At 44.3% G+C, this 15751-nt stretch overlaps 1 protein-coding gene across 1 annotated transcript; it reads left to right on the top strand.

The window, feature by feature from the left end:
- Positions 1-1712: 1712 nt before the first annotated feature.
- vps51.S (VPS51 GARP complex subunit S homeolog) lies at positions 1713-15119 on the top strand. The gene is given in 10 exon segments (NM_001095965.1): positions 1713-1926; positions 4210-4339; positions 6231-6377; positions 8532-8751; positions 9091-9799; positions 9894-10109; positions 10246-10464; positions 10548-10669; positions 12579-12666; positions 14246-15119. Coding segments are annotated over 10 exon segments (2274 nt in total). The 5' UTR covers positions 1713-1764; the 3' UTR covers positions 14507-15119.
- The last annotated feature ends 632 nt before the right edge of the window (positions 15120-15751 follow it).

The raw sequence follows: 15751 nt of genomic DNA, 5'->3' as shown, positions 1-15751 counted from the left end.
TATGTGTACTGTATATTGTGAGTGGCTCCCTAAGCTCAGTAAGTGACAGCAGCACAGAGCATGTGAATCAGTGAATCAGCAGAAAAGAAGATGGGGAGCTACTGGGGCATCTTTGGAGACACAGATCTTTACTGCTAAAGGGCTGTGGTTGCCTTGGGCTGGTACAGAAGCACAAAACATCATGTACAACATTTCTACCTACTTCTTTAGTTCTCCTTTCTCAAAAGAGCAAACAGATTTTTTTATATTCAATTTTGAAATCTGACATGGGGCTAGACATTGTCACTTTTCCAGCTTCCCCCTGGTCATGTGACTCACTGGACCTGTCCCATTGTCTTATACATGAAACCGGCTGGTTTTAGGTTGCGAATAGTCGAATATATTAGAGGTCACTATTAAACTCACTAGACATATGTCTCTCTACATGCAGAATTTGTGCAAAAGGCAGTTATTTTGTTAGATTTTAGTCAATCGTTTAGTCACTATTTACTGGCTGGCCAGGGGCGTTTGGGCCTCTGTGTTGTTGAAATGCCAGGGCCTATTTTGACTCCCAATTCAGACCTGGCTGTAACCTGTACAATGCTGGATTTCAACCCACATACTAACCTGCATCTTCTTGCCCATTGTGATCTCTTCCACTGGGGATTGGGTGGGCTGGAGATTTAAAGGAGAAGCAAACCCAAAATGTTAAAACCCTACCTTACATAGACCCCCAGGCTAAGTGTTACTCCGGGTAAATGCCCCTAAGTCTTTATTACCCCTCGGTGCAGATTCAGGCATCAGCCTTCACGCGCGCCATCTTCTTCTCTTCGGAAATCTTCAGAATGAGACCAGTGCAGCTGCGCATGCGCAGTTGGAGCAATTTTCTGTTACGTGACAACTGCCCATGCGCTGAAACTCACGACAATTGCCAAATCGCCGGTCTCATTCCAAAGATTACCGAAGCGGCTGAAGATGGCGCTCGGGAACTCCGAGGCCTGAATCTGCATCGAGGGGTAAGTAAAACGTTAGGGCATTTGCACGGGGTAACACTTCGGCTGGGGGAGGGGGGGGTCTATGTAGGGTAGTGGGGTAGGAGTTTTTAACTTTTGGGTTTGCTTCTCCTTTAAACTTTACTCATAAACTCCCACCCAGCCCCGGTAGAGATGCTACAAGCAGGTGACAGGCTCCTAGCGCCTGGTTTCAAGAGGCTGTGCCCCAGGACCCCCAACACTCACAATCCTCTTACCAACCTGCTTCTTCTTGCCCATTGTGATCTCTTCCACTGGGGACTGGGTGGGCTGGAGATTCAAACCCCTGTTATATATCCCATCCAGTGACCAATGGAGATCAGCAAACTGCTCTAGACCTGACAGATGTGACCCAATGACCAATCACAGGACAGCTCCTGAGTCTGACCATTAAAACAGAATGGACCAATCACAGGGCAGCGCCTGAGAGTCTGACCAATGAAAACAGAATGGACCAATCACAGATGACACAGCGCCCAATCACAGGGCAGCTCCTGAGCATATTATACAAGTAATCATCCTCTTCCACGTAGAATTGTATGAGGAGCAAACCATATACACGTTCTGGTAGCTGAACACATTATACTGTTAAAGCGCAACCTCCAATGAAATGTACGATAAAGCTGCGCATGCGTCAGATCTATTGGTTTCGCGCCTGCGCCATGAATGAGTCGGTGTTTCCGGGAAGGATCAGCTGTTTCCGGTTGTTGCATTGCTCGCTTCGCTGTGTTGTTTTCTGTGCGGATTAAAGAATATGGCGACAGTGGAGGAGGAGGAGAGCGCAAAGAAGAAGAAATCTCACGGAATACTGAAACTTTACTATGGGATGACTGAAGAGGGAAAAGCTGCCGAGAGGCACCTGGAACCTACAGACGTTGATGGAGTTCACTTCAATCCAGAACTTTACCTCACCAAGGTGACGTATTTCCCTCAGTGACTGGGGGAGGAGTCTGTAGCCAACTGTCCCTCCTCAGCCTGAGACTCTAATAATGTGACTCTTCTACTTCAGCTGAGTGTGGGGCAGTGTCACGTGATGGGCTGAGTCATGTGACACATGAGAGATATGGGGAGCAGTACTGACACTCTTCAGGTGGTGTTCTCTACTGAGGTGCTGTTATTCCTTAGACATACGGCCACACTCTGTAAAATTTCACAGGAAAGGCAAGAGCTTCACCACTTCTTGCTGTGCAAATAATCCTTTATTCAGGCCTTGTTCAGTACTTGGAATGGTCAAACTGGCAAAAATAAAGGGTTATTTGCACAGCAAGAAGTGGTGAAGCGCTTGCCTTTCCTGTGAAATTTTACAGAGTGATGTGAGGAATGGGGTGATGGGCCGAGTGATGTGAGACGTGGGCCGAGCGGTGTGAGACATGGGCCGAGCGGTGTGAGACATGGGCCGAGCGGTGTGAGACATGGGCCGAGCGGTGTGAGACATGGGCCGAGCGGTGTGAGACATGGGCCGAGCGGTGTGAGACATGGGCCGTGTGAGACAGGGGCCGAGCGGTGTGAGACGTGGGCCGAGCGGTGTGAGACGTGGGCCGAGCGGTGTGAGACGTGGGCCGAGCGGTGTGAGACATGGGCCGAGCGGTGTGAGACATGGGCCGAGCGGTGTGAGACATGGGCCGAGCGGTGTGAGACATGGGCCGAGCGGTGTGAGACATGGGCCGTGTGAGACAGGGGCCGAGCGGTGTGAGACGTGGGCCGAGCGGTGTGAGACGTGGGCCGAGCGGTGTGAGACGTGGGCCGAGCGGTGTGAGACGTGGGCCGAGCGGTGTGAGACGTGGGCCGAGCGGTGTGAGACGTGGGCCGAGCGGTGTGAGACGTGGGCCGAGCGGTGTGAGACATGGGCCGAGCGGTGTGAGACATGGGCCGAGCGGTGTGAGACATGGGCCGAGCGGTGTGAGACATGGGCCGAGCGGTGTGAGACATGGGCCGAGCGGTGTGAGACATGGGCCGAGCGGTGTGAGACATGGGCCGTGTGAGACAGGGGCCGAGCGGTGTGAGACGTGGGCCGAGCGGTGTGAGACGTGGGCCGAGCGGTGTGAGACGTGGGCCGAGCGGTGTGAGACGTGGGCCGAGCGGTGTGAGACGTGGGCCGAGCGGTGTGAGACGTGGGCCGAGCGGTGTGAGACGTGGGCCGAGCGGTGTGAGACGTGGGCCGAGCGGTGTGAGACATGGGATGATGGAGTGATGGGCTGGTATAGGGGGGGGGGGATAAGGAGTCAGGGCTCTAATATTGGGCTGAGTTGAAACAGGTGCATTTTTGGGAGAATATTGATGAGTGCAGAGATTAATTAATTATGTTAGTGTTCAAAGAAGAATTTTTGGGGTATTCGTATTGATTTACAGGGGCTGTAAATCCAGGATTTTTCCCTCTGGCTCAGAATGTTAATGTGGGTGGGCAAGCAGGGGGCAAGAAGTTTCTGCAGTTTAACGTAACTCCTGCTCCTCTGCCCCAAAATGACCTTCCACAGGGCCTAGGTTTGATTATATGATTATAGAATGAATAAACAGTGGGTGCAGTGCTGAGAGGACAGGTGCTGGCTACCAGTGTAGAGGCAAGAGATGCTGATTTTTTTTTTACTTGTACCGGTCCCTGGCCACCAATTTTTTATTTATTTTTTTTCCTGGTAGGGGAGCCCAAAAAATGTTGTTGTACAGGACCCTGCAAATTCTGATGGTGACCCTGGGAGGCAGTGTAAGGAAAATAGAAAGGAGGGGCAGTGTAGAGAGTAAGGTGTCTGGTTGGGAGGTTTTTGCAGGGTAAGCACTGACTACTATAGTCTGCTCCTTTTTATTTTGTACTTGCTTTGTATGTATGTAGCAGAGTCATGGAAGGCAATGTATGGAAGTCTGATTATACGATTTGTACTTATTGAGTTAGATGAGAAATATCTGATGTATCACCAGTCGGAAATGGCTACAAGGGAGAAAATAGTTTCACCATGTGTCTGTGATGCTCCAAACGTTGACCTTACGCATTGTGCTGTGCCACACCTTAAGGGCAACACGAATATCTTTTGTGTTTAGTTTTATTATTTAGTGTAATTTAGGGAAAGATATATTCGTGGCAATTAAAAGTTGACTCTGGGCACATAGTTTAGGGTCTCATTTAGTCATTGTAGACAGCTGCATCAGCAAAGACTATGTAGCAATAGATTTTGCATATAGTGATCCTTTATGTACTGTCTCTATGCAGCTGAGGAAGGAGAGCTCATTATCGCAGCTTATGGATGTGGAGGCTGATATGGTTCGCCAGATCCGATCTCTTGACAGTGAAATGCAGACATTGGTCTATGAGAATTATAATAAATTCATATCGGCAACAGGTAAGGGAGTTGTATTTGCAAACTTTTCATATATGTATTAGTGTCACGTAGCAGTGGGAGGTGCAAACACTAGTATACTTACCCCGTATGTAGGGATGCACCGAATCCACTATTTTGGATTCGGCCAAATCCCCAAATCCTTTGTGAAAGATAAGGCCGCGTACCGAATCCTAATTTGCTTATGCAAATAAGTGGCAGGAAAGGAAAAAATGGAAAACCTTTTTTTAACTTCCTTGTTTTGTGACAAAAAGTCACATGATTTCCCTTCCCGCCCCTAATTTGCGTATGCAAAATAGAATTTGGTTCGGCCAGGCACAAGGATTCGCCCAAATCCTGCTGAAAAAGGCCGAACTGAATGCACTGAATCCTGGATTCGGTGCATCCCTACCCATATGTAATAAAAGGCACAAAGTTTGCCCAGGAGCACTAACCCATAACAACCAATAAGATGTTTACTTTTAAACAGGTGACTACTAAATGCTACCTGCTGATTGGTTGCTTTGGTTTACTGCCCCTGGGCAAACTTAGCTCTTTTGATTACATAACCCCATTTATGTCATTCTCACTTGATGCATCCCCAAATCCTTTGTGATATTTTCGGCCGAATACCGAGCCAAATCCTAATTTGCATATGCAAATTAGGGGCAGGAAAGGAAAAAGTGGAAAACTTTTTTTTTTTAACTTCCTTGTTTTGTGACAAAAAGCCACATGATTTCCCTTCCTGCCCCTAATTAGCATATTCAAATTAGGGAAAGGAAAAAGTGGTAAAAACCTTATTTTAACTTCCTTGTTTTGTGACAAAAAGTCACGTGATTTCCCTTCCCTCCCCTAATTTGCATATGCAAATTAGAATTTGGTTCGGCCAGGCACAAGGATTCATCCGAATCCCGAACTGAATGCACTGAATCCACTATTTTGGATTCAGCCACATCCTTCGTGAAAGATTCTGCCGAATACCGAACTGAATCCTAATTTGCAGATGCAAATTAGGAGCAGGAAAGGAAAAAGTGGGAAAAAATTATAAACTTCTTTGTTATGTGACAAAAAGTCACGGGATTTCCCTTCCCGCCCCTAATTTGCATATGCAAATTAGAATTTGGTTCGGCCAGGCACAAGGATTCATCCGAATCCCGAACTGATTGCACTGAATCCACTATTTTGGATTCGGCCACATCCTTCGTGAAAGATTCTGCCGAATACCGAACTGAATCCTAATTTGCAGATGCAAATTAGGAGCAGGAAAGGAAAAAGTGGGAAAAAATTAAACTTCTTTGTTATGTGACAAAAAGTCACGGGATTTCCCTTCCGCCCCCTAATTTGCATATACAAATTCAGATTCGGTTCAGGCAGGCACAATGATTCGGCCGAATCCTGCTAAAAAAAGGCAGAATCCTGAACCAAATCCTGAGTTTGATGCATCCCTACTTGATGGCTAAACTGCTATGGGTATACCTACCCATCCCGCTTTTTATCTGCAAGAAGCAGATCAGCCTGAGAGGTTGTGTCTTATGATGAAATTATAGATGAATAGACAAAAGTTGTATTTTCTGTTTACAAGGTCACTACCCATTTTGCTGTGCAGTTTGTATTCCAGATGTACAAATAAAGGTATATAAAGGTTTTCTTGCTGCTCCAGTAATAGTATTGATAGAATCCGCCATGCACATCATCTCCACTGTTCTCTGCCTTTTCTATACATTTCTTATTTCCTTCCAGTCCTTCCTGTAATTCTGATTCTGTCATTTAAAATCACTTGGGAGCTTGGTTACTTGTATAAAGAAGAGTGCCTGTCAAAAACATTCAGCACACTAAAAAGTGTAGCAAAAAAGTTGGCAATTGTTGTTTTTTAAGAATAGGGGAAGAATTACAGCAACTGTTTCCACTTCGACAGACACAATCCGTAAAATGAAGAATGACTTCAAGAAGATGGAAGATGAAATGGATGGACTGGCAACAAACATGGCGGTTATCACTGAGTTCAGTGCTCGGATCAGCAGTACTCTACAAGTGAGCCATCAGCAGATCACTAAGCTGAGTGGTAAGGTGGGAAAGGTTCAGAACACTAGTCTTTTGACTAGTGAGATGGGGGGGGGATACCTGTAGTAGGAGGTACCTAATGGAGCAGGAGTTTGTAAACCTATTACTTTGCTAATCTACAGCTTTCAAAAATTAAAATATAGATTAGAAGAAACACAGTAATAGTAATGCAGCAGCCAAAATAATTATAAAATTAACAAAATCTTTATCAGGACATGTTTAGCCTAATGCGTTTTGTGCCAAATGGGCACTTACTCATAGGCTAATGGTCACACCCATGTACATCCTTTTTAAACCAGTGTTGACCAATCAAGATAAAATACATCATACAAGATGTATCCAATCCGTGAAAAGTATATCAAACAGACCCTAAACCAATAGGCAATCAAGATAAAATACATCATACAATATTTATCCATTTTGGCTACTGCATTACTATTACTGGGTCTCTTCTAATGTATATTGTCATTTTTAAATCTTGGTTACCTTTGGACTGTGGGTCTTTTTGATGAGACCATATTATTATTATTCTTTAAGACTATGCTTTTTCATTTAATTTCATGAACAGGGCCACACACCACTATTTTCATCTACAGCTTTGTTTACTTTAGTTGACCTTTCTCTAACGTCCTTTTTTTTTTTAAAAGTTTTTTATTTAGAATTTTAAACATAACAGAGTTAAGAACAATAAAGAGACAGAGCAGGGAGAAAGTTAAGAGAAAGAGAGAGGGGAGGGGGGTAAGGTATAGAATGTTACATCCAGTAAATTAGCGTAGAGGCATGCAATCATCTTGGACAGTCAACCAAGTACCCCACATTGCTTCAAATTTCGCGGGGCATCCTCTCGAGAGATAGGTCAGTTTTTGACTCGAGAGAGAGTCATTTTCTCTAACGTCCTTTTGGGGGCACTGGGTCAAGCTCCTCCAACCAGGAGGAAGGACATTGACACAATCAAAACTCCCGATCAGATTTTTCAGTGTCCTAGAATAGGAGGTAGGACCCTGGTCTCTAGGCAGAACCAACGCAAGAATCTGTTTGGTCAGTGGGCAGCACTAACACCAGGGGTGTGATAGGAGACAGGGCCACACCGGGACTCTAGGAGTTAGCCCCCATGCGGAATGCCTCTGCAGTGATCTTAGGCATATGTGGCCTCTCACAGAAGTCTCCCAGCCTGATAAAATCTCATTCAAACAGGGCATTGAGCACCTCCTGGGCATGGAAAAATGATGCATCGGCTGAGCAGTTGTGCAAGTGACTTGGTCATCTGTACTTACCTTTACAAAATTCGATCAATTCGATGTGTTCTCTTCCACCGGGGTGAGCTCGGTGAGAAGGTTCTTCAGGCTGTAGTCACAGCTGACTATGGGTTAATTCTGACTCTTTCCCCCCTGGTTCTTATTGGGGTCTGCTTTGTTAGATCCCAGTGGTTCCTGTGTCCCCCAAAGGACATTAGAGAAAAGGAGATTTTTGGAATAACTTGCCTTTCTAACTCTTTCTCTAGTCCATTTGGGAACATAGGACTTTCCTCCTAGAGGAACAGGTGTTTTATCTGTATTATAGTTGGAATTATTCTTCTGGTTGTTTGTTGTTACTTTAGTGTATGGTTGATATTCGAAACTGATTGAGAAGGGTTAAGCATGGGGTAAATATGGAAGGGGAGGAGGCAGCGTCGTACTGGATGCCCACCAGGGCTTCCACCACAGGGCCCCCCCCCAACCCAGCCATGACCCCGACTCTGGCTCCCGCTCGTACCTGTGCAGCAGTTGCAGCCACCATAAGGGCTGGGGGGCCAATCAGGGGCAACGCTGGCCGTAGGAGAGTGCGGGTCTGGATTGGTCCAGTCCGACCCTGGGGAGGTGGAGTTTGTATTGTCTCCTGCCTCCTGGTTGGAGGAGCTTAACCCAGTCATTCCTGTGTCCCCCAATGGACTAGGGAGAAAGAGATTTAACGGTAAATTTTACAAAAAATTTGCATACAAGGATATTAATTCAGTCATGCTGTCTGTATTAATTGAGGGCTAGACATTGGTTATTTCTTTAATTTAATTTACCTGCCTTCTCTCTCTTTCCCCAATTCAGGCACATGCATTAACCTACTTGTTTTTATATTTATATCTATCCTTCTTCCCCCCTCTTCTTTTTCCTCTCCCCTCAAGGTGTTCACACACTACTGCGCAAATTACAGTTCCTTTTCGAACTCCCTGCCCGCCTGAAAAAGTGCATAGAGTTGGGGGCATATGGCCAGGCTGTGTCCTACCACTCGAAAGCTCGGAGTGTCCTTCATCAGTACCAGCACATGCCTTCATTTCATGGAATCCAGACAGACTGTCAAGCTATTATGGCTGGCCTGGCAGACACACTTCGGCAAAGATTCAGGTTTCAGCATTTGCATTAACTTATTATAAAGCTACTCGATGCTGCAGTTCAGGCTTCTTGACTCTTAGTTCCACAATGCCTAAAATGAATGTTTTTGAATTGAAACAGGTGCCGGCAGTTGTATTGTTTCAGATCCTTCTCAGTCAGCACCTCTTACCAGTGTAGAATTTTTTTCCCTTTTTAAAGGAGTGATAGGAAAGTAATCCCTGAATTTCACCCTTATTTTCTGTACTTTACAGAAGCTACGCTTTTCCCAGTAGGAGGTGTAGGAGTAGGTGTTTCCACTTTCCTTTACCATTTTTACACCAGTAACATCCATCTCTTACTTTTTGTCTACAGGGATCCTGCCTCATCCCCACAGGAACTCTCTGAGTGTGTTGAAATGCTCCTAAATCTTGAGGAACCAGCCCACCTTCTTTGTGATGAGTTCCTGGCCCACGGACGTGGAAGACTTGCTTCTCACCTTTCCGATCTGCAAGAATCCGGTGATATTCTGGAATTTGTTGACAGAGGATGTGGCGGTTTTATCAGCGATGCCTGTTTGTTGGCGGCTTCCTATCAAAGCTTGTTCTCTAAAGAGCCTGGCAATAGCGCACAGATGGCCGAAGCCAAGTTGACTGTGTTTTTGGAAGAGCTTAGCACAGGTTATTTTGAGCTGGTGGAGAAGAGATTGCATCAGGAGAAAAGTCTGGGAGATAACTCCCTGTTAGTCCGGGCCCTAGACAGGTTCCACAGGCGATTGCAGGCTCCATCCAAGCTTGTTCCTGGTTGTGGCTTTAATCGACGTGGCACAGAGATTGTGGTGAGGGCAGCCCAAGTGCGACTTGCTCAGTACCTGCAATCACTTAAAGAATTTTTCCAAGGCTGCCTTACAGATGTGCGACAGGCATTAGCAGCCCCCCGGCTGCCTGGGAAGGAAACGTCAGGACTTGGGGATCTACTGGCAGGATTATCCGCATCTGTTCTGAACCAGATTAAAACCGTTTTAGCTGCCGTGCACCTCTTCACTGCTAAAGACGTGGCATTTTCGAATAAAGCCTATTTTAAGGTAAGCGGAATTCACAGTTTCAGTGAAAAACACCTTTATTATAACTATTGCAGCAATATTTTCAATCCGTTCCCTGCCTATTTGTGTCTGCCAGGGTGAATTCTGCAGCCAAGGTGTTCGGGAGGGTCTGATTGTTGCGTTCATTAAGTCTGTGTGTCAGACAGCTCGGCAGTTCTGCGAAATTCCTGGAGAAAAAGGAACCAGTACACCTCCATCTCTGCTCCTGCTTCTTTCTCGCCTCTGCCTGGATTATGAAACCTCTACAATCAGCTACATTCTTACACTGACTGATGAGCAGTTTCTTGGACAGGTTACTTACCTATTATCTTTTATATGTCTCAGTTGTTAAAATGATATAAAACTCCAGTCAGCATTGTAAATTCTGTTGTTCCTATTTCTTTTATAAATATCTATTCTCGTCTTCCCTCAATTTTTTATTCCTTTAGGATCGTTCTCCTGTTACCCCCGTGAGTTCCCTCTGTTCCTTGGCTCGTTCCACTGCACAGACCCTTCTCAATCAATTTGTCAAGTATCAGGGTCTGGTTGTGTCCCAGATGCTTCGTAAAAGCGTAGAGACTCGAGATTGGGTTACAACAATTGAGCCACGGAATGTCCGTGCTGTCATGAAGAGGGTTGTAGAGGACATCACAGGAGTAGATGTTCAGGTGATAAAAAAAAAAAAAAAAAAATTACTGTTGGTTGTCATAATCTATTGCAACCTACGTGACCTTGTATATTGCTTCCTTAGGTTGGTCTGTTGTATGAGGAGGGTGCCCGAAAAGCCCACAGCAGTGATTCCAGTAAACGCACCTTCTCAGTATACAGTAGTTCACGCTTGCAGGGCAGATATGCACAGAGCTACACTCCAAGGTAAGCCTGAAGCATAAACGATCTTGATATAAATTTGAATGTTATACTGCTTGCTAACACCTGCCAGGGAGAGACCATCACCTCACCTTGCCTTCAGTACCATTTCCTCAGGTCATAATGGCTAGCTGATGTTATTGCAGTTTCTATTAAGGGAGGAACCCCACGGTGTGGCTTGAGCCAACACGTCGCCATGCGGCGAAACGCATGCGACATGTCGGATGTTCTGAAGATACAGGAAGTGAAGGATAAATCGCAGGTAAGAACTACATTTATACGACTGTCAGATGAAAATGCTGCATTTTCACCCGACAGTCGGATAAATGTAGTTCTTACCTGCGATTTCTCCTTCGCTTCCTGTATCTTCAGAACATCCGACATGTCGCATGCGTTTCGCCGCATGGTGGCGTGTCAGCTCGAGCCGCACCGTGGAGTTCCTCCCTAAAAAAGGAGCAAAGGATACCCTTGATTATCTACTTATAATTTTATCCACTCGATTAAAGCAGAGGTCTGATCAAAGTATAACTGGATAAGAACAATTTAGGGCTCTTTTTCCTGAGCTCCCCTGCGTTCTTCTGTTCAGCTGCAGGGGAGCGCAGGAGTAGAAGCACTAAATTATTGTGAAGGGGGCTGTACATACACAGACGCATGTAAGCGCCAAACGCAGGTGGGACGCAGCATGTTGCGTCTACTCCTGCGCTCCCCTGCGGCTGACCAATGCAGGGGAGCGCACGAAAAAACACTAGTGTGTAAGAGCCCTTAGAGAGAGAAAAGTTCCCCACTTATATCAAGTTATCGCCTACAAATAGTCACCCAGGAGCCAAGACTATAATATTAGTATTAGCAATACAATCCTTCCCATTTCACAATACAACTGTAAAAAATCTACTTGTAATGATATGTGCTGCCACTAGATGGTACAGCTGAGCTTCTTTTTTTTTTTTTTTTTACAAAGCTAAATTATAACCCTGCATTTTCCAAGAATTTTACTCCTTATAGTAGCTTTTAATTTTCTATAGTTTTCTATGAGGAGTAGTAGTTCTCCCATTTCTAGTACATTACTTGTGGTTCAGGTTAAAAACAAGTTTGGTTCCTAAAGGAATTCGTCATCCCTTTTACCATTATTTAAAGGGGAAGTTAAGTCTAAAATAGAACAAGGCTAGAAATACTGTATTTTGGATACTAAACATAAACATGAACTTACTGCACCGCAAGCCCAATCAAACAAATAATTTATGCTTTCAAGATGGTCGCCATCTTTGTTATACATCTTTGTAAGACCAAGACTGTGCACATGCTCAGTGTGGTCTGGGCTGCTTAGGGATCGTCATAAATGATCAGCACAAGTCCAATAATATCTGCCAGAAGCCGATACAACAAGACTGATTAATAATCAGAATATACAGACTGCACTGGATCCTGTGTTGTCATGAAATCTAATGTAGATTTTATTGTTTTTGCAGCAAAATAATCCTCCAAATAGAATCCCAGTTTATCTGTTTAAATCTGGCTCCATGATCTTTGTCCCTGCAGCTGGAGTTGGAAACAGTAAAGGGGATGTAAAGGCAAAAATAAAATCCAATACAAATCTCTACACAGTCCCCGACTGCTCTACAGGGAAACAAACAAAGCTGCTTGAGTTCTGCATGGCTGGGAAGTAAGGCGGGGGCTCCCCCTGCTGTACATAAGTATGATTGTTTCCCTGCAGAGCAGTTAGGGACCGTCTGACTATCCACAGCAGTAAATGAAGGGAGAATTTCACTGCATATAGTCAGGTTTCTTATAAAAACTGTACACATTTTTTAATTAAAGTATATTGGAGATAGGTTTCTTTTTTTATTAAAGAAAGTAAAAATTGTATTTTGTTTTTTTGCCTTTACATGCCCTTTAAAAAATGTCCTTTCCCACACAGTGCTCCCATGGACACCAACCTTTTGAGCAACATCCAGAAATTGTTCTCGGAAAGGATAGACATCTTCAGCAGCGTCCAGTTCAACAAGGTGACCAAAAAACTTTGTATTGGAACTTGTGATCTGTTCATCTGCTTTCATATGTATCTTTGGAATTGTCTGCATTCTGTTCTTGTTCTGGTGCACTTCTTACACTCTTTACCTCCTTATAAATATCTTCCACTCAAATTGAAATAGTTAAAGGGGAACTATTACGAAAAATGTAAATGTAATATAATCTTCCTCATACTGAAGTAAGAAACCTTCTAAATATAATCAATTACATTTATGCATTGTTTCTGAAATAATCATGTTTATGTTCACTATTCCTCTCTCAGCATCTGTTTCTCTTCATTCTCTCTTCATGCAGCAGTTGGGTGTCAGATATTCACTGACAGTTAGATCCAATATATCTCATAGGGGGGCTCCTTTCCTAGCAGATGTATTAGAGCTCACTCAAATAACTGATTCCAGTACAAACAAAATGTAACAAAATAACTGCCTTTTGCACAAATTCTGCATGTAGAGAGACATGATGTCTGGTGAGTTTAATAGAGTGAGCTCTAATACATCTTCTAGGCAAAAGGAGCCCCCCTATAAGATATATTGGATCTAACTGTCAGTGAATATCTGACACCCAACCTCCTAGCAGATGTATTAGAGCTCACTCAAATAACTGATTCCAGTACAAACAAAATGCAACAAAATAACTGCCTTTTGCACAAATCCTGCATGTAGAGAGACATGATGTCTGGTGAGTTTAATAGAGTGAGCTCTAATACATCTTCTAGGCAAAAGGAGCCCCCCCCCCCCCTATAAAGGCCCCTATACACGGGCCGATAAAAGCTGCTGACAGACTGAGTCGGCAGCTTATTGGGCCTATGGGAGTCCCCCGCTGAAAGTCGACCAGATGTTGATTGGGCAGCCGCATCTGTACGGTTATGCGGTCCCGTGATCTGACCGCCCGTATCGCCTCCATTGTGATCTGATGTTGGGCACTAGGTGGTTGAATTAGCCCGAAATTGCCGACCTCAATATAGGCATATTGGGGAGAGATCGCCAAACGAGGGGATCTCCCTGTGTATGGCCACCTTTAGATCTGTTTCTCTTAATTCTGTCTAAATGCAGCAGATGAATGATCCAATATAGCTTATAGGGGGTTCCTTTCCCGGCAGATGAATTAGAGCTCACTCAAATAACTGATTCCAGTACAAACAAAATCTAACAAAATAACTGCCTTTTGCACAAATTCTGCATGTAGAGAGACATGATGTCTGGTGAGTTTAATAGAGTGAGCTCTAATACATCTTCTAGGCAAAAGGAACCCCCCCCTATAAGATATATTGGATCATTTACCTGACACTCAACTCCTGTATGAAGAGAGAATGAAGAGAAACAGATGACCGAGAGATGAATAGTGAAAATAAACTTGGATTATTTCAGAAATGGTACCGAATATTTAATTGAATGGATTTAAGTTTCTTATTTCAGTATGCTGAAGCTTATATTAAATTTAAATGTTTGTGATAGTTCCACTTTAATAGAAAAAAAAGCTTTTTACTTACTCTTCACCACGTATTTAGTGCTCCGCCACTTCCCACAGGTTTCATTATTCTCTCTGTTCCCTTAGGTTTCCATACTTACTGGCATTATCAAGATCAGCCTAAAGACATTCCTGGAGTGCGTGCGGCTGCGCACGTTTGGTCGTTACGGCCTGCAGCAGATTCAAGTGGACTGTCATTACTTGCAGCTCTATCTGTGGCGTTTTGTCAGCGACGAGAATCTTGTCCACTGTCTGTTGGATGAAGTGGTGGGAAGTGCTGCCCATCGCTGCCTGGATCCAGCGCCCATGGAACAGAGTGTTATTGAAGTGATCTGTGAGAGGGGTTGATGGCTGCTGTTTTGCTAATGTAAATATTTAAACACATCAATTTACATTTTCATATGTAATAAAAGCACTAATGCCCCTAGAAATGAGGTAATTTATTCAAAGGGAGATAATGAGCTCTGGATAAACAACCCGCTCAGCTCCCTAAGCTGCAGTCTTTGGGATAAGGAGCAGCTCAGTGTAGAAAGGCTTCTCAATGAACTGGTAATTTATCAGCTTCTGCTTTGCTCGGCCGCACAGGAAGTATTAAAGTGAAACTGGTTTAGCATAAATAACGAGAAGCGTAGATATTGAAATGAATACAGCTGTAGTATTAAAGGAAAACTATACCCTTCAAACAATGTAGGTCTCTATAAAAAGATAAACAGCTCATATGTAAAACTCTGCTTCATGTAAATAAACCATTTTCATAATATACTTTAGTAATATGTGCCATTGGGTAATCAATCATTCACTGATCTACTACATGACCTTTCTATATGTGACTTATGATTTGACCAAAAGTGGTTAGTGCAGGGTATAGTTTACCTTTCAGATCCAGTTTGGGTAAAAAAAAGCCAGTGGCCTTTAATCAACATAACCTGGTGATATCAGTAATAAACATAACTCAGCAATAGCAGCCCAAGTCTCTCCCTCGTGTTTCTCTGCTCCAGCCTGACAAAGCTCAAGAGCTCACTGGGCTCATTCTAAAGGTGCAATAACTCCAAGGTTGGGGTCTCCACATTAAAAGTGATTAGTCACCACATAGAGGAAGAGGCCCAGGTGCACCACCCTCAGCACAGGGAGAGGACAAACCAAAAATTTCTTTGGAGCAGGCACTCAAAGGCAATTAGTGCAAAGTGGAAAAAAAAGTTTGTGTCCGCAGCCTTACGCGTTTCATGTTACAAACAAGCTCAGGCTCAATGATTAAGCGTTTGTAACACTTATACTGAAGGTGGCCATACACAGGGAGATCCACTTGTTTGGCAGTCACCAAACAACTGGATCTCTCCCCGAAATGCCCACATTGAGGTGAGCAATATCAGGCTGATCCAATTGTGAGCCCTAGGGCCCAACTATAGGATCATAATTCTGCCAATACGGACGGTCAGATTGCGCTATAAACAGACGTGGCTGCGATCAGATGGAATAAGGGATGCACTGAATCCAGGATTCGGTTCAGCCAAATCCATCTTCCTGGCTGAATCCTAATTTGCATATGCAAATTAGGGGCAGGAGGGAAATAAAGTAACTTTGCACTTTCCCCTT

This window comes from Xenopus laevis, chromosome 4S, assembly GCF_017654675.1.
Source record: "Xenopus laevis strain J_2021 chromosome 4S, Xenopus_laevis_v10.1, whole genome shotgun sequence".
Classification (NCBI taxonomy): domain Eukaryota; kingdom Metazoa; phylum Chordata; class Amphibia; order Anura; family Pipidae; genus Xenopus; species Xenopus laevis.
Note: the sequence above shows the minus strand (reverse complement) of the source record. Positions and strands in the feature narration are given on the sequence as shown.